Source organism: Hippoglossus hippoglossus, chromosome 5 (genome assembly GCF_009819705.1).
Source record: "Hippoglossus hippoglossus isolate fHipHip1 chromosome 5, fHipHip1.pri, whole genome shotgun sequence".
Lineage (NCBI taxonomy): Eukaryota > Metazoa > Chordata > Actinopteri > Pleuronectiformes > Pleuronectidae > Hippoglossus > Hippoglossus hippoglossus.
Genome location: NC_047155.1, coordinates 18,696,967 through 18,715,234, shown reverse-complemented (window position 1 = coordinate 18,715,234; position 18,268 = coordinate 18,696,967). Strand labels below are relative to the sequence as shown.

General features: G+C 43.4%; 1 protein-coding gene across 5 annotated transcripts in view; it reads left to right on the top strand.

Moving 5' to 3' along the window:
- Positions 1 to 460: 460 nt before the first annotated feature.
- The window catches only part of LOC117761556 (calmodulin-binding transcription activator 1-like), a 53,344-nt gene continuing 35,536 nt past the window's right edge, over positions 461 to 18,268 (top strand). For 3 of the 5 annotated variants that reach the window (XM_034585563.1, XM_034585562.1, XM_034585561.1), the window contains exons 1-3: positions 461 to 605; positions 2,790 to 2,885; positions 7,773 to 7,876. In XM_034585563.1, the coding sequence (XP_034441454.1) occupies positions 581 to 605; positions 2,790 to 2,885; positions 7,773 to 7,876 (225 nt within the window). In that variant the 5' untranslated portion in view covers positions 461 to 580. The remainder of the gene's footprint in view (positions 606 to 2,789; positions 2,886 to 7,772; positions 7,877 to 18,268) is intronic. The other 2 variants (XM_034585558.1, XM_034585559.1) reach the window with 1 other exon arrangement.

The window sequence follows — 18,268 nt, the reverse complement described above, 5'->3', positions numbered from 1 at the left end:
TCCACTGGGTCTGCATGTGAGGAGGGGAGCGCGCACGCGACCCTCTGCGCGCGCGTGTGTGCACGTCCGTGTGTGTGTGTGTGTGTGTGAAGATGATGATGAGCACGATGATGATGATGATGCTGCGCGAGGCTGTCAAGGTGTCCTCGAATACAGACGTCGTTCAGTGACGTGTGAGGAGAGAGGGAGAGAGACGGAGAGAGAGGGGGGGGAGGGAGAGAGAGTGCGCGTGAACGTCCGAGGAGGTGGGGTGGGCGGGGTCAGTGGGAGCAAACGGAGGGATGGAGAATTCCGCGAGTCACCATCACGGATCCCCGCTGTCAATCATAACCGTCCGGACCAATCGGCGCGCTCATCCCGGCAGGCTCGTCCCCACCCAGCCCCCCCTTCTTCATCTCGGCCCCGCCCCCCTCCTTGAGCTGTCCTCTCTGTGCACGCGCGTGGCACCCCCCACCTCTCACACACACACACGCACACACCTCCCCACCACCACCACCACCACCACCACCACTAGGTCGAGTCGAGGAGGAGGAGGAGGAGGAAGAGGAGGAGGAGGGATGAGGCGCTCGGTGGAGGGGAAATGGCTGCCGAAAACAAGCCGGAAGGTAAGAGAGAAATAACGGGTGTTTTTTTTCTTATTTCATGGCGGCAGGGACCTGATGTTCGAGGCGATGGAAGGGGGAGGCACGGCCGAGGAGATGGATGACGGCGGTGCTCTTCCCCCTTCTCTCCCTCCTCCAGCCCGTCCCGAAAACACGGACGCTGGTGCTGAACCAGCGACTGTGTGGAGCACGGTTAACCGACAGCAGATAAATAACGGAAGGAGAGTTGTCCCGTCGGTGGTGCTCTGACTGAGCCGGGATAGGGGCAGTTTTTTAATACCGTCCGGTGTTTGCCAGCGTCTCCGCTCCGAGCAGCTGGCTCATGAGTGTTTTTTTAATCATTAAACGGGATGTGGATGAGAGAGAGAGAGCTTCATGCTGAAGGAATTCAGATGCTCTCCGTGCGTGTGTGCGCGTGTATGTGCGCGCGCGTGTTTATCTGTCTCTGTATTCCTCTTAAAGCATAAAATTAGACCCGTGAATCGTAGATCTTCTTCTCTGACAGCCCCACAGCCTCCCAGTCCAGCTGTGTGTTTATTTATTAACCATATGTTGGTGTGTGTGCGTGTGTGTGTGTGCGTGTGTGCGTGTGTGTGTGTTTATGTTTGTATGTGATGATTTGGTGGTGAGCCTGTGTATGTGGTTGCTGAGGCAGTGAAGGTGAGAATCTCTCTGCATGTACCTTGGGGATCGTATGTGTGTCAGTTTTAGGTCATATCTTGAATCTAGTTTAAATTTTTTTGCTCCCTCAACTTAACTCTTGGGGTCATTATTGTTACCCACACACACACACACACACACACACACACACACACACACATTTCATTCAGATTCTTATTCATCCATTCATGAATTATTTACGGTATGGCCATAATCGCCATGGCGATATTATCTCAAGCTCAACTCATGGGTTAATTGGAGCTTTATCCCTTCCTCAATGTGTTCAACATTTGTTTGTAATCACCCCCTGGTTTTTGGTCTGCTCTAAGAATCAGTTTCATTGCCTCTTTTAAGTACTGCTGATGTCACAGAGGGTTAAAGTCATCAACGACGCCTGTCAAGCAATTTAACATAACAGACGGATGTGCTGTCATGGACGAGACACGTAAAAACTTTAAGCGTACTATGACATGCAGCATTCAAAATTAGTTTTAGACATCCGTTAAATAATCAGACTTTTCTATAGTATTATTTTTATCTCCCCCTCAAAGTGATGCCAAAAAATGACCCTCTAGTGGAGAGAGGGTCAAATGCCTAAATGGCAGTTGACCCTCTCTCCACTAGGGAGCGATGTTGAGCAAGATTTCTCTAAGGGGCAATTTTTCGATAACTTGAACTGCAGAAGTAGCATCACACATTTGTGAAGCACATTTCCAGGCGCACAGCACTTTAAGTCAGACACACATACATACACACGTGCAGGCAAGCATGCAGTGTGTGGCCTGAGGCAAAGGGAAGGCCGTGGGTTGAGAGTCCCATTGCGTGAAAAGACGAGAACTGTAGATGAGACAGAAGGCCCATGGGCAGATCAGCAGGCACTGTACCACACGGATATAAAACCACCCTCCTCCTGCTTATACTTTACTGTAGCTAAACACACACATGCAAACAGACCCACGCCGTTCACAGTGTGGGTCTTTTTCATCCATTGACCCCTCAGTGTTATGTGTAGAGAGGATGTAATAATTTACGAGCCTGTGCCATGCTGAATGAAAGCCAAATGAATCGCGGCTCCCGAGGCAGGAGTCAGCCATCCACTCTTTCCATCCTCCGGCAGATGTGTGTGGCACCAATCAGCAGAGTACACCAGTGGGCATGAGAACAATATCCACCATATAGCCTGGAAGACCATCTCCCTCTGCACTGGTTGGTCTACTTTGTATCATAGCAACAGTGGTCAGGGAAACAGAGAAATGATGAGAGAGAAGAGAAACTAAAGCTGGGTACAAGTTAGTCACACACACGGAGGCAGTGTATCTACTGTGGCCAATCGATCAGGGGACACAATGGATGCAAGTTAGTGGATCAGAAAATGGATCAGCCCACATGCATATCACATGGAGTTTTATGTCTGGGCTTTAGAGGAGGACGAATGAGGTGCGGTGTGTGTGTGACTGCCAAGGAAACAAAAGTGTGGAGCATCTTCTAAATATGTCTCTTTTTCCTCTCTTTTTTCTCATTTTGTAGGACTGAAGAAAATAAGAAATCCAGAGCGAATGGTCAGGATCGCTGTTGGTTACACAGGACACACCCCTCCCAAGAGTGACGACACTGACGCCAACAGTAAGAGACACACGTATACTCTTCACACTGTTTGTGCGTGCGCATGTCTGCGAGAGGGTGTTTAAGTGCTGCTCTCGCATTTGTCTGTAGCGCAGGGTGACTCTGGGAGCAAGTATAAAAGCCTTCTGGCAGAATGATGTGATGCAGGAACTGAGGTCTCCTTCTCATGTGCTCTGTAACAGATCACACACATGCGCACACACACACACACGCACGCACGCACGCACGCACGCACGCACACACACACACGCACGCATGCACGAACGCACGCACGCACACACACACACACACACACACACACACACACACACACACACACGCACACACAGAAAGCAAGCACACACTCTGTGTCTCCCTGCTGAGACATCATTCCAATTCAGCTTTGTTACACATCATGTTTATTCATGCATGCCAGTACAGTATTAGTGAGCTCGCGCACGCACACACACACACACACACACACACACACACACACACACACACACACACACACACACACACACACACTAAGGCAAGGCTTACTTTGGCTATCAGTAGTTTATTGTCATGCCTAATCTGTACACATGGCATTATGTATCTATAATCCTCAATGGGCCTGGTTAAACTAGAAGTGAGATGGAGTGTGTAATCTGGGGTCACAGCATGGCCGTGTATGGAAGTGTGGAAGTGTGTGGTGGGCATGTGTGTGATTGCTGTGGTGTGTTACAGGGACTATAAAGGCAATGATTGCTTTGATTGGTTATTGATTCCAGAGGACATGACACAGATGCATGTCCCTGCCTCTCTGTCTGCCAGTGTGCAAGTGTGTCTGTGTGTGTGTGTGTGTGCGCGCGTGTGTGCTTTGTTTGTTAGGGGGACACATTGCAGGAAAATAAACAGATGTGAGGAGGAGCAGACCGACATGGTACTTAGTGAGGTGGTGGGGGTTATGGTTATAGGGAGGGAAGTTATGTGGAAGCCCCTCAACATGCACAGACGCACACGCATAAACGCACACGCACGCACACGTTTTTTCATTTCGGAAGGAGCAGATGGCCTCATACCTGCACCAGACCCTCTTATTTTGTTTAGAGGGATGGGAGAAAACGTGAGAGTCACAAAATAGCAAATGAACAAACAGAATAGAATAGAATAGAATAGAATAGAGGGGAACAGAGAGTTCTGTTTGGGATGGCTGTTTAATATGAGCGGAGACTTCCTGAGCCTATCCCTGTCTCCTATCTGTTCTCGCGTCCCAGCTGGAGGATTACTGGAGGAAAAGTTTATCAGCAGAATGATAAAATTAGCATGCACACCCATCTCTCCATCCCTCCCCCCCTGCTCTCCCTCTTTCTGTCGTCTCTCCCTCCTTCTTCCTGCACACTCGCTCATCCCATGCTATGCTCCCCCCTTTCTTCTCCCTGCCCTGGCGCTTCCTCCTGCCGTCCCCCTCCCCACCCCCACCCCCGCCCCCTCCCACCATCTAGCTGCTGTGCAATGAGCCTTTCTTTCTGTCACATTAATTCCATCCCAAAAAGGGGGAAAATGTGAAAATTTCCCCTGATGCCTCCTAATATCAGTAGGGGGAGAGTTAAGAGTTGCATTTGGAGCATTTTTCTCTCTCTTTGCTGAAGAGAGTTTTATAATTAACTGACAGCCATCTCACAAGGGCATTGGCTTGTTTCTGTGTTAAATATGGAGATGACAGTTTTATGAGGTAAAATATTCATCAGTCGGTGGCTGCTCTTCTATGTGACTCCAGTCTAAATTATGGCATTTGATAGGCTACCACCAAAGCAATGTTTCACTACGGTTGAACACTTTTACACTTTTTAGGACGCGTACCTCTATATGACTTAATGAGCCATCAGTTTCACATTAGCATTCAGACTTTGTCACTCTTTTGGACTCTCTTTTAGCCGATTAGCAAGTGCGTGATCTATGTCGAGCCTCTTTGGGGTGTGAAAGCTCATCAGCATTCAACAAATCTGCAAAGTTGTTCTTCCATTCCTCGTCAGCGAGGAGAGACATTGTAAGAATGGGTTAAGATGATGGCTCTGTCCATTAAGGTGTGGTTTGAAACAGATTTCGGCACCAAGGTCACTGGTAAAAAAATGTAATAACACCACTCTGGGATAAATTCTGTTATGTGGCTTCCTTAGTCGACATGAGCTGCATGTATATGTGTGAGTCTGTTTGCATGTATGAGTGTGCGTGTGTGTGTGTGTGTGTGTGTGTGTGTGTGTGTGTGTGTGTGTGTGTGTGTGTGTGTGTGTGTGTGTGTGTGTGTGTGTGTGTGTGTGTGACTACGCATGTGCTACGGGCTTGTTTGATGTGGTGGTTCTGGTACATTTCAAAGGCGAGGCTCTGATGAGAATTCTTCAGAACAGCAGGGGGAGGGGAGGGGGTTATAGCCAGGAGGGGTGGGGTTTAAACGCTGATTGGCATTCATAGCGGAGAGGCTGGAGTGCTGCTAAAAAAGAAATTAGGCTTTAACTAAGCTGCACCATTCAGCTGTTTAACTAAGCTGCTGCACCGTTCAGCTGTTTGAAATTCTGTCTTCTCAGGCCTTCTATTAATAAATGCATAATTGATTAGGGGGAGCATACGTGCCTGAACACACTTTTACTGACACAAACACACACACATACTCAGGCAGGTCTGAGCACACACACATAGACCCCACTCCTGTCTTCTTACAGCACTCATCTGTCTTTGTCTTACCTTGTTCCATCTCTTGTCCTTGCAAAATTCTTACTTTCTGTTTCGTCTCTTTCAAAGTTTTTCTTTTCTTCATTAAGTGTCTCTCTCTGGCTCATTGTCTCTCGTCTCCCCGCTCTGACAGCCCCTGCACCCACCCACACCCACACACATCACCTAACATATCTCTTTTTTACTCTCACTCTGTCTGCCCTCAGGTACAGTATAATTCCTATCTTCCCAGGGGAGTCTTGAATGGACGCCCTCTACTCAAATGCTTATCAATAACCTTTGAGTGCTTGCTCTCTTTGACTTCTGAGCGGCACACCCGTTGGGCATGCACGCACAAACAGGCACACACACACACACACACACACACACACACACACACACACATGAGGGGCTCTATTTGTGCGGACGCTTAGCGCTGGTGAAGTGGTGTATCCTGTGGCGCAGAGGGATTTTTTTCTTTACCCACACCTATTCAATATTTTGGTGATTCTCTGCGCGCTGCAGTAGGAGGAGAGTTTCCCAGGTAATCCAGCAGCACCATGTCGTGTTGGTGGCGGTGCAGTCTTATAGCTCCCTCCGAAAAGCAAACCTCTATTATTCCTAATTTGCCTGCTTGTATTATTACACATTCTGCAACCAGTATAGTCACATCACATGCACTGAATAAAAATGAAAGGAAAAGACTGTCTATCACTGTTGTCAACAAGCTTAACAAAGAGGCTAAAATCAATGCTGTGTTTTCAATACTTTAATACTTGACTTCCTTTACGGGTTCTACTAAAGACCTCTTCTTTAAAAATACGTCTCAAATTATATTGTTACATTTTTTTTAAAGTTTGCTATGCCCTGTGATTTTACCTAATGTACCTAAAACAGGAGAAACTATATTGGGGACTATTTTCTGCTGGTGTATGGATGTATATTTACATCAACAGAAGGGTGTATGTGGGATTTAACAAAAAAACAACAACCATGCATGTGTTCATTAGAATAATGGAACATTGGTGTGATGATGTGACTCACTGGTGTGTGTTTTGGACAACAGAAGAGGTTTATGGCAGAGAGAGAGAAACATGCTATCAGGTTTTGTTTACACAGAAGGTGTTTGTTGATAGTATCAGTTCCTTGCTGGATTTATTGACAAAAAGACCACCTAGAATATCACTTCTTCCTGGCAATAATGCCAAGGAGGTAAAAGTTAGTCGATTTTAACCTGTGATGAGCATGTGGATCATTGTGGTTGTAAATAATATAGTGCATGATTACGCACAGACAACTTGGTCGTCCAAGGACTTTCAGTTTGTTCAGAAACAAAAAAAACTTTGAATGAAGCATCAGCTGCTCATGGCTGCATTTTAAGCTGCTGGGTTTTCAAGAATGTGCAACTTTCTAGCTTCTGCAGAAGAATATCAGTTTCCTCTTGTGGAGGTGGTCTGCAGTCCCTACTCCATTACCAACCTGTCTGTATAACACTCAGGGGAAAGCATTGCTTTTAAAGGGGATAAGAGATGCCGATGTGATTGGCCTTGATGGTAACCAACCCCAAATGTACTCATAATGTATGATAATGGATTCTTCTTAATCCAAATTGGACTCAGGTGCACTGTGTACCTCCACCTGCTGTCCAAAAATAAGTCAATGCCACTCTCTTTGTGCTCTGCACACTTAGCCTTGATCGACAATCATCAGCCCTTCTTGTGTACGACCCTTTAAATCAGTGAATAATATAAAATAAGACAGAAGCTTATATAAACAGATGACATGGTAATTTTTTTAATAGTTCGTTTGCAATTTGCTGGCTCTGTCCTGTTGCATTGATTTGGAATAACAAATTTACTCAGCCATACAAAACACCAGCCCGACATCCCTTTTCACTGCTATGCCAAAAATGTGGATGGACCAAATTTTATTTGAACAAAATTAATTAAAGCTTCTGTCCTTCACAGGCCTGAACAAATCTCTTTGCGACTTCAATTACTCAAGGTGACATCGAGCCATTAGAAATGCCACACAATAAAAGTTTGTTATGATTTTGAGTCAGCCAGATCCCACAGATGCTGCGTTTTGGTATTCTCCTCTCACCATGTCTCTGTGTCTGATGAGAAATTTCTCCTCTCTTCCCACTCATCCCTCATTTATCTTCCTTTATCTTTTCCCCCTGTCCTCCCCCACCGCCCACCCCGCCTTCCACTCCAGATGAGCCTGGCCAATTGAAGATCTACCTTCCGAAGAAGTTGCTGGAGTGTCTACCCAAATGTTCCTCTCTGCCCAAGGAGCGCCATCGCTGGAACACCAACGAGGTGAGAATGAAAACACGCTGGAAAGTGAAATATCTGTAACAGTGAGATGACTCTGATTTTTACTGGTGATGCATCTCCAGCTAATTTCACATTGAGAGATGAAGAGGAGGTAAACAAACACAATGGCAGCTTTTTATTGTGTGAAAAAAAAAAAAACCTGAGCTCCCAGCCAGAGTCCCACTGACTGTACATTCCATTATGTTGTTTCCTATTACACTTTTTAATCCAAACCACTATGGGTCAAGGCGCCGGGATCAGTCTAAAACTATGGGATCTTTCCACTCCCTGATGTTTGGTGGGTTCAACAAAACCCATATGGTCAATACGATGGAAATGTCTGAACTTCACATTGTTGCTATGCAACCACAGAAAGCTGTTAAATGTGTGGCAGACTTCTGCACAAAGTTGCTTTTTCAGCTTTGCGTTATGTGTGAAAATTATGCTCCACTTATAGTGTGCAATGTTGTTCTGCAAAACAAAGCAAAACATTGGAAATTAAAAGCTGTCTGCGAGGTATAAACAACAAACACAGTGGCCATGCACCCGGAGGATTTGATCATAAAAGTGAGTTAAGTTTAAGTAACCTGGGGCTTTTTGCACTTCACTGTAGTCAGTGTCAAGTGAACCATATTTTTTGAAACCTTTATTCGGACTGTAGTTTTCACACAAACACATGGTTACACCTCATGAATATAGGGCTGAGTCTGTCATGTTCGGGCCAAAATTAGCATCATATTTGCAGCATGAACATTACAAATTCAGCCGCTGGCGAAGTGGTGCAATGTAAAATGGGGCAAATTGGTTTGGGACAGCTCTTTACTCAGGACCATAGATGACCCTGAATTAAACATTTGGGGTGAGAAAAGCTTGACAGAGCTGCATGTTGTTTCAGACTTAATCTGTTAGCTTTAGCTTAGGGAATTGTTTGATGGGTGGAAATGGTTGCAGGCATTTATCGTCAATGACTCCTTGTTCATGCATTTCATTGCACAGCTCTCCACCGGTGGTTTGCCCCATTCATTGTGATGTGGTTGGCCTCTGCGAGGACATTTTCTCCATGTGCAGGCTGTGCACTCCATTATGGATGTGTGTTTGTGTGTTTGTGTTATTGATTACCAAGTCCTGCATTATTATGCAATGCAAAGCTGATTTGGCCTGTGGTTTTTCTCTCAGGAAAGTCATTACATTTTTCATGCAATCCATCTCAATGAAGGTCATACTGGGAGTTAAGCCCGGCGCCTACTGAACAGTGTGCACACATGAATAGGCAGTGTGTCTGTGTGTCTGTGTGTGTGTGTTCAGAACAAGGTAGCCGCTGTTAGTTAGGGACTTCCACTTTCATCAGCCTAACCAACAGCAATTGTGCACAAAGCGCAGCGACGAGACCAGAGCACCTTGTTGCCTGCCCCCTCTCCTGCCCTTTCTCCCTCTTTTTCTCCGTAAGTCTCCCTTTCAACTTACCATCTACTCCTCTTCATCTTTATCTTTCATTTCCTCTCCTCCCCCTCCCTTTCTCTCTCCTTCTCTCTCTCTCCTTGGCGCTCTCTCTCTGATGAGGAGGTACAGGCTCAGTTCAGGGGGAGGTTGGGTGTCCCTCAGCGAATTCCTTCAAAGCTCCTTTTCCACCCAGGCATAAAGTTTCCTGCATACTTAAACACTCCATTGTGTCTGCTGCTCCTCTTGCTTGATGCTTTCATAGGAGGATGCGCGATGTGCATCTAATGCATGTTTGTGTTTCAGTCGGTGTGTGTGTTTCTAACTGCATGTGTCTGTTAGGGATATGCACAATGCCAGATTATTGTGGTCGATTATTTTGTAGCTGCTGCAACAAAGGTATTGATTTTTTTCCACTGTGTTTGTTATCTGTCTGTATTGCAGACAACGAAAGAGCTATAGCAGTTTTCATCAGCAGCACATTGAGAATTGAAATCATCATTGGTCATCAAATTTAATACAGAGAGAGAGTTTGTATGTCCAACATAGAGTGTAGACTAACACAATCTTATGTGGGATTTCCAGACCAATAAGATGTCAGCTGTCAAAACAGCTGTCAAACTTAAATCAATTTTTTTATTCAGTCCCATCCCTTAAATGTGTATGTGTGTGTTACTTCAAAAAGTAATACTGTTCTGGTCGAGATATTGCTCATGAAGTGTGATGATATGTCATTGACAAATCGTTTATGTTAAAATCGCCCAGTAATTATTCGGCATGTATACACATCTGTGTGTATGTGGGTGAGTGTGTGTGTTGTCAGTGCGTGTGCTTTTTGGGGTTTTCAAAGAATTCTTCAATTCAATGTGCTCACGTATAAGGAAATTCGCTATTGTTTTTGTGTTTCCTCATCCTCACTGTTTGTGTTTCTGTTTATACATGTCTGCATTCAGAATTAGGATTATCCTTTGTGTGTGTGTTTGCATGTGTGTGTGTGTGTGTGTGTGTGTGTGTGTGTGTGTGTGTGTGTGTGTGTGTGTGTGTGTGTGTGTGTGTGTGTGTGTGTGTGTGTGTCTGTGTGTGTGTGTGTCTGTGTGTGTGTGTGTCTGTGTGTGTGTGTGTGTGTGTGTGTGTGTGTATGTGTGTATGTGTGCGTGCAGGCACTGTGTGTGAATAAGAAGAGCACAGTGTGATAGATAAAGAGATTACCTTCCTGTGTTTTGATGCCTTTGATTAAGTCAGTCGCAATCTTTACAAGTCTTCATCTGATATGTCCCTATTTTCTCATTTTTCTTGGCATGTGTATGTCAGTGCGTGTGTGCGTGCATGTGTGTTTATTTTCTTGCACGTGTGCGCGATTGCATATGATCCTCTGATCTCTGTTTTGTCACGCATGGCTCTTTGCTTGGCCTCCCACAAGCACTGAGCTGTGACCCCATACATTTCTACTCAGTGCACTCCTCCTTCTCCTCTCTGTCCTTTCCTCTCTTCCTTCCCTTCCCTCTCTTCCTCTCTCTCTTTTGTGTACCTACTGATGTGTGAAATTATTCTGGGATGGAGGGATGGATTCCTCCCTGAAGGGCTGAGCAGAGGCGTGAGCCTTTTGTTCAATAATAGATTGGGGGTGTATGTGTATCTGTCCATGGTAATAGACTATAGACTAGTTTTAGATAACAAACCACACTCAGGTGGACAGACGGATGGTAGAGTCTGTTTTATTCATCCATCGGGAAGGACTTGTTTGGTTTGGTTTCAGCAGATTCTTTGGAGCACTGAAATAAGGAATGAAAGTTCTTTAAATCTCGACAAAGACAAACTTCAGAATCTGGTCCTGGGATTCAAGCTCATGAAAAGATATGGCTACTCTTGAGGGGACCCTTGACATCCTGACTCATATTTTAAGATGCCAGTCTGGGTTGAATAACAAATAAACTTCCCTTCAGAAAGATTACATTCAAGCTATGAAATATGCATGCACATGCTATGTTGCATGTTAAAGGTTCCTACTTTAGAGCAGCCCCCTACTGTGATTCAAATGATGCAACTGTCAAATGGTTTGGTACAGACTCAAGTAGACCACACAGACGACAGCCGTCTGTGCCACAGTGCTTCTGCATGTGAGTGGGCGCTACGTGTCGCTCAATTGTACAGGCGCAAAAAAGCAAAGGCATTATTTTGGTATCAATGCTATGAAACATGCAGTGTTTTATTGCGCAGCTCCGCTCTCACTGCGCAGTGATATATTGTGTCACTGTGGTGTGAAGGCAGCTCATCGACAGTTCACACACGCCCATGTCTGGCTGTGCCGCCGCATGACACTAACATGATTGCTTGAATGAGAAGCAGATCAAAAAGCATATACATGTTAGACCACTGCCCCATCCGCCTCCTGTGTGTGTGTGTGTGTGTGTGTGTGTGTGTGTGTGTGTGTGTGTGTGTGTGTGTGTGTGTGTGTGTGTGTGAGTGCGTCAAGGATATGTGTTGCCATGGTAACAGATTGTGCGTGTGTGTGTGTGTGTGCGCACATATTCCTGCTAATGTTATGATCAATGTTGCATGTGTGACACAAACGCTCTTTATGATTGTGCAGTACATCAAAGGTGATAAGAAAGACGAGATATTGTCAGCATGTCGCTTGTAATGCCAAACATGTACAATGGATCCCCCCCCCCCAAAAACTAATGGTGAAGGGCGAAAGCTCTAAATCTCAGGTAGAAATATCACTCCCGCTCACCTGTGCATGCTGTGCAAGCTTCTGTGAGCGCCTGTGTCTAGCCCAAACAAAGCGCTGCGTGTGTGAATGTTTAATGTATTATTTATGTCAGTATTGTTTGTGAGCCATTAAATAGATACATTCAATTAAATATGCATGCATTGTATCCCTACATGTCTTTGTAGAGATATTTCCCATTTTTCCCTGTAGGTGAAACATGAAACGGAGAGGTGTGCAGAGAGGAAGTTAACACGGGAGGGATGACGTTAAACGCCAGTTAACAGACGATGCGAAAACAAATACTAAGGCTTCATTATTGAAACTCAGGGCGATACAGTTAGCACACAGCCAGTCCCGGGTCTCTGTGCTCCATTTATTCTGTGGTAAGGGTGCCCTTGATTTATGACTTTGATGTGTGAATCGCTAATGTCCAGCTCACACTGGCTCCTGCTGACACTCTCCATTTTGTTGGCCGTGCCAGAGCAAAGACAAACGTAACGGGCCACTGGAAACTTAGAGAAAGTTTCATATTTAAATGAAAGGGGTATGCCATTTGTGCATTTGTTAGAGAACATGTTTGGAGGAGACGTGTGTCTCTGTGTGTGTGTGTGTTTTTGTATCTGTGTGTTTATGTGTGTGTGTGTGTGTGTGTCCCAGAGTCTGCTTATGGCTATAACCTCTCCAGTTGACATTGATCTCTGCACTGTTGCCGTTTACCAGAGTAAAGCATAGTTTAATGAGGGGGCAAAGAACCCAGTGCACACACATCAGATGTTCGCACACATGCATGCACACACATGTACACACACGCATACGCATGCACACCATACCAGAGGGGTGTTGCAGAGCTCCTTGTGTTTGATTCCTTTTCTTTTATTTTTAATCATTCCTCTGTCTTTTGGGTTGAGAAATATTTTATGTTTGGAGAGCGCCAAGTTATAATCACTAATTAGTCCTCCAGGCTCTCTCTCCCTCCCTCTCTCTTTCCCTCCTCCTCTTTGTCTATCTCTCCATCTCTCTCTCTCTGAGCCAAGCATAGCCCAATTAACACCCATTGTCATTTTGTGTCTGTTGTGACTTCCATTTCCGCTCGAACTCCATACTGTCATGCCGACCAAACGATGACAACGTGAACCCAATGTGCAGCAATGCAAAGAATTAATTACTTTAGATTCATTCTATTCATTAATGTTATTTCCTTCTGTATACATGTCTATTATCCAGCGAGCCTCTCATTTGCACAAGAGCTTGTACTATGGATGTGGCATAGATTGTTGGGATCTGTATTTCAGTGTTTTTCATGTCATGCAGTTAGATCAACATAAACAAGTTCACAAAGGGCTGGGATTAACCAGGTTTTACAAGTCTAGTCAGGGAAAGCCAGGTGTCTGAGTCTCTCCTCTCCTCCCATCTCCTCTCCTCTCCTCTCGCTCTCTCTCTACCTCTCCTCCTACGCGACTGGAAGCCCCACATTTTTCTCCTGTGCTATTTTCTCCGTGTTGCACAGACCCACTATTTATCTTGCCCACTATAATTTGACACAAAATATTGTTAACTGGAGACACAGAAATATATTAAACAGTGGGAATGTGTGACTGTGAGTGCGGGGCTGTTGTGTGTGTCTGTGTGTGTGTGTGTGTGTGATTTTGTGTGCCTCAGCTCGTTTGTGTGTGTCTTCATGTGTTTCTTTGAGTGTGCCTTCTGAGTTTTAACTTCCTGTTACTTTCCAAGCCCAATCAAAAGGAACCGAATGACCAGCAGTGTCTGCTGTAATAAGGAGCCGGGCTGTGCAGTGGAGACAAAACCTTTTGTAACCTTAAATGTCCCCACATAGAACCTCCGTAATATCTGAGTCCTCTGTAAATTAGATTTAATTCATTTGAGACCGATAAAGCATTCAAATGTGTATGTGTGTGCATGTGCATACACACGCAGATGTGCAGTCGTTGTGCTCCTGTGTTTGGAGGAATTGTAATTGTACTGTATGTAGAGCTTTGTCTAGAAAACATTATCACTTTATTTAAGTTTGATGATGTTCTGTTCCTCAGACTTTGCAAGGCCTTCAGGAGTCTATAGCAATTTATATGCTATAGACTATAGACTAGCATCTATATCTTACAGCAGCACGTGGCAATTTCGCATCTTCACTTCTCCAAATAATAGTAATAATAGATGTCAACAAAACACAGCATAAATTCAGTCAACACACGAACCACTAGAACCCTCTTGATTTTAATGAGGGTTTTTTTTCTTTTGCATCTTTGTTTTTCTGACTTAGACATTCTTCAAGATCTCTGAAGCCAACACATATTTCATACTCTGTGCTCATGTTTTACGAAAGAAGCTTTCAATCAAACGTTTTTTTTCTCATTATGAAATTGCAGTTTCAGCTTGTCATGTTTGACTCTAAGCAGATAATGGCACTGAAGTCCAACTGTACACCCTTCTCACAATATCAGTAGGAGTTTTTGTTCTAAGTTTGGGTCTGATCTGTTAGTCCCATGTGTTGCTATCCTGATGCCCAGACACTTTTTCATTCAAGCTCAATTCCTCACTCTGTGGTAGTCTCCATACTCAGTTATTTGGCAATATTTTACTGTAAATTCAAGTGATAAGTATCTGCAGACACCTGAGACTGCATTAGTTATACATGAGTAATCTGAGGGATTCTTTACAGCGTATATATATATATATATATACGTATATCAGGTAGACAATTGCACAGATACCATAACCCCTAACATATTGATCAGAACTGCAGCCTTAGTCTTTTACTAAACATGAATTAAATGTCCAATTTTCTGATTTAATGTATAGGTGAATAGTGTTATCATTATTATTGTTATTATTATTAACTATTTCACATTTCTACATGATTTCTGTTGCTGCTGCTGATATAATGCTGATTGTTTTCCTGAAGAATTTGTACAGCTTTTACACCAGTGTATTTAAACAGACTTTTTTCTAATGCAACATCATATTTATATGATTGAAGTTAGATTCTATTCAATTCACACAAATATTTAGGATGCTCTCCTCTGTGTACACCCTTTCCCTGTAAAAAGATTTTCCACACAGTATGATTAACTGCCTCTCTCACCTAATACAGACAGTTAAGATGTTTGTAAGATACAAATACAAAGATATCAACAAACCCAAATAATTAATACTAATATAGTCAAACATATATACTTAAAAGGGGGCTACATGTGTTTGTGCTGTGAGGCCGTTGTATGTTCAGTTTGTTGATGTTATTGCACAGATCTGTTGCTGTGTTGGCCTCATGAGCTTCAGCCCACTAATAGTCATTCGCTGGCTGTATTCTCTATTTTTAATTAAATCTAGTGAGATTATGTGGTTGTTAAATTGCACTGCACAGTGCAAAATCAATGTAGAAAAATACAACATAGTAATAAAGAAAATGTCAACTTGCAATGGTGGTTTCAGAACACTTTAATTTCTTTTCACTCATTATTAATTTGCTCACTGCTTATTTGATTTGATAATGGAGATGCTGGTGTGGGGAATAGTAAATGTATATTTATGAATATTTAGTCGTAAAATGTGAGCCATCGACCACAGACTTGGTGTTAGGATTCGGATTTTAAACAGGGAGAGGTGGCAGGTTTAAGAGAGCCTGATATAAAACTTGCAAGGTAGAAAAAGTTAACAGGGTACAGAGTTACATCAGGTTCAGAATTAATGGTGAACAACGATCTGCCAGAGTCTTGGTGGTGTAGCTGATCTCCACACACACACACACACACACATACACGCATATATAAAAAACAACAGGCAGAATCCATAATCCCACCAATTGGTTCATGTTTTTTTCGGTTACTATAGCGTCTGTCAAGGTAGCTGTCTTAATGTCTGTGTTTGCCTGTTAATGAGTTGAGAAGTCATATCATCGTGGAGCTCTCCCGCCGTGTTTACTGCAAACTGTGAACAGTGTTCATCAACATGTTTTGGGGCCTCATGGAGCTTTGTTTCTATGAACTCAATAAAAACACAATTAAAGACTTTAATTTTGGAGCAAAAATGTGTACCCATGTTATAATACATGAATTCAAGAGCCTTCACTGTTTCTTAACATGTGCCACAGAAAGACCTCAGTTGTGTTCCATCCTCACACATTAATAACATATGATGCAGGTCAAAAGTGATGACACATATCGAGCAAAAGTTTTACCTCTGGCTCTTTTTCTGGGTTTTTTATGTTTCACAATTAGGTCTCCAGCCCTCACTTTGTTACAGGAGCTGAGCCAAAGGGGTAAACCGGCTGCCAACTATATCATAGCCACAACAAAACATAGTGAGAGAAGTGTGACACTGTGAATGGTGCTGTGACAAACATTCACTAGAGTTAAGAGATTCACTGTGAAATTTACCATTCATACCACATATAAATTATTATAGGGTGAGATACTCCATGCATTATGTGTGTGTGTGTGTGTGTGTGTGTGTGTGTGTGTGTGTGTGTGTGTGTGTGTGTGTGTGTGTGTGTGTGTGTGTGTGTGTGTGTGTGTGTGTGTGTGTGTGTGTGTGTGTGTGTGTGTGTGTGTGTGTGTGTGTGCCTGGGTTATAATATCGGAACAATTTCTCTCAGGAGAACACAGTACGTGTCCAGTTTTCTCCTCTCAAACAGCACTTCTGTTTCTCTGTCTCTCCCCGCTGCTGTCCTCCTCTTCCTCCTCTTCCTCCCTCTCCCTCCTCGCTCCTGCTGATGTATGGAATGTCGACTCTCATATGGAAAGTGTTTGTTAAAGTCACAATAATCAAATTTCACTGATTCCTAGGGGATTAAACAAGGTGGCATTTGTGTGTGTGCGTGTGTGTGTGTGTGTGTGTGTTCTGTCTCTTTGCTGATATGATATAAGCTGTGTACTACATTGTGTATTGTAATGCAGTGGTGTCATTAGTCTAAGACCAGCTCAGCTGTAATATATCATCCATCATGTTATACTCTGAGGAGGCAGCTTCACTGATGCCTCATTTGCATAGTGACAGTACATATATTTAATTGTTTGAATGTAAAGCAGTGGGAAGGAGCGATGATAAACCACCTAATGTGGAGGGAGGAGCATCTCGCTATGTCTCACTAGCATCTCGTCTCAAATGACAGAGATTGAAGATAGCTCTGACTGTTCCTTTAGGTGTTCGACAGTGAAAGTTGTTGTTAACAGTGTGACGGTCTTCTACGAAATTCATCTATAATACTTGAAGCAAAATCACTGTGGCCCAAAAATATCATTATCTACTGGAAGTGTTAGCTCACTACTCCTGCAAGAAGTAAAAACAGCTATGAGCTAGTGTTAAACCTAACAACCTGCATAATTACCTCATATACCGGTATGTTCAACTCATAACAGTTACTACGTTTACACGGTCAGCAATATTCATTTGACCCTAATCTGAATAAGACATCATTCCGATTTACATCAGTTGCTAATGGAACATACCATTTACTTTCCCTTTTACCAGTTACAGAGCATAGTCAGATTATGACGTCAAGCAGTTGGTAACTGGTGCACATGTCGACGTCGCCAAATGTTCAAATAGGACCTTATAATGCAATTAGGACGTACACATGTCAACATAATCCACTAAAATCAGAATAGAGTGTAACAGTGACCATCCACTTTTACAACGTCTCTGGTTCCTGAAATAAATCTTCAATTGTCTCCTTTGACATTTCAGAAAATCTGAATGAAATCAGTTTTAAGCCTGGAACCAGGCAGATCAGCTACAAGATGAATCATGACTATAAAACATTTTTAAAAAGGCAACGGTATGAGACTGCGCACATGATTATTTTAAGAGTGAAGGAACTACGCATCCCATAAATCATTGCAAATGATCCCTTTCCAACCACTTCCAGCGCACTTCTTCTTGAATTTAACCTTGTTGTTAACATAGTTTCACATCTCATTACCTGTGGTAAGTCTACCTTGGATGGTTACTTTATTATGGCTGATAATCAAACTCTCTATTCAGAAAATGAATGGAATTTTCAATTCCAGAACCATGCTGACACCTTTCTCAATTCAATTCTTTGCCGAATTGGGGTCTAGAATAAAATAAAATGAAATGCTGTGTCTATGGCAGCGTCATAAACTTTAATATGTATATTATATCTAATAATGTATACGATCAAGTTTATATCTGAATATTTCTGTCCATGTGGACAAAGTCAGTGTCCGATATAACAACAGCACCACTTTCTCTGTGCGACTCCAGGCTCC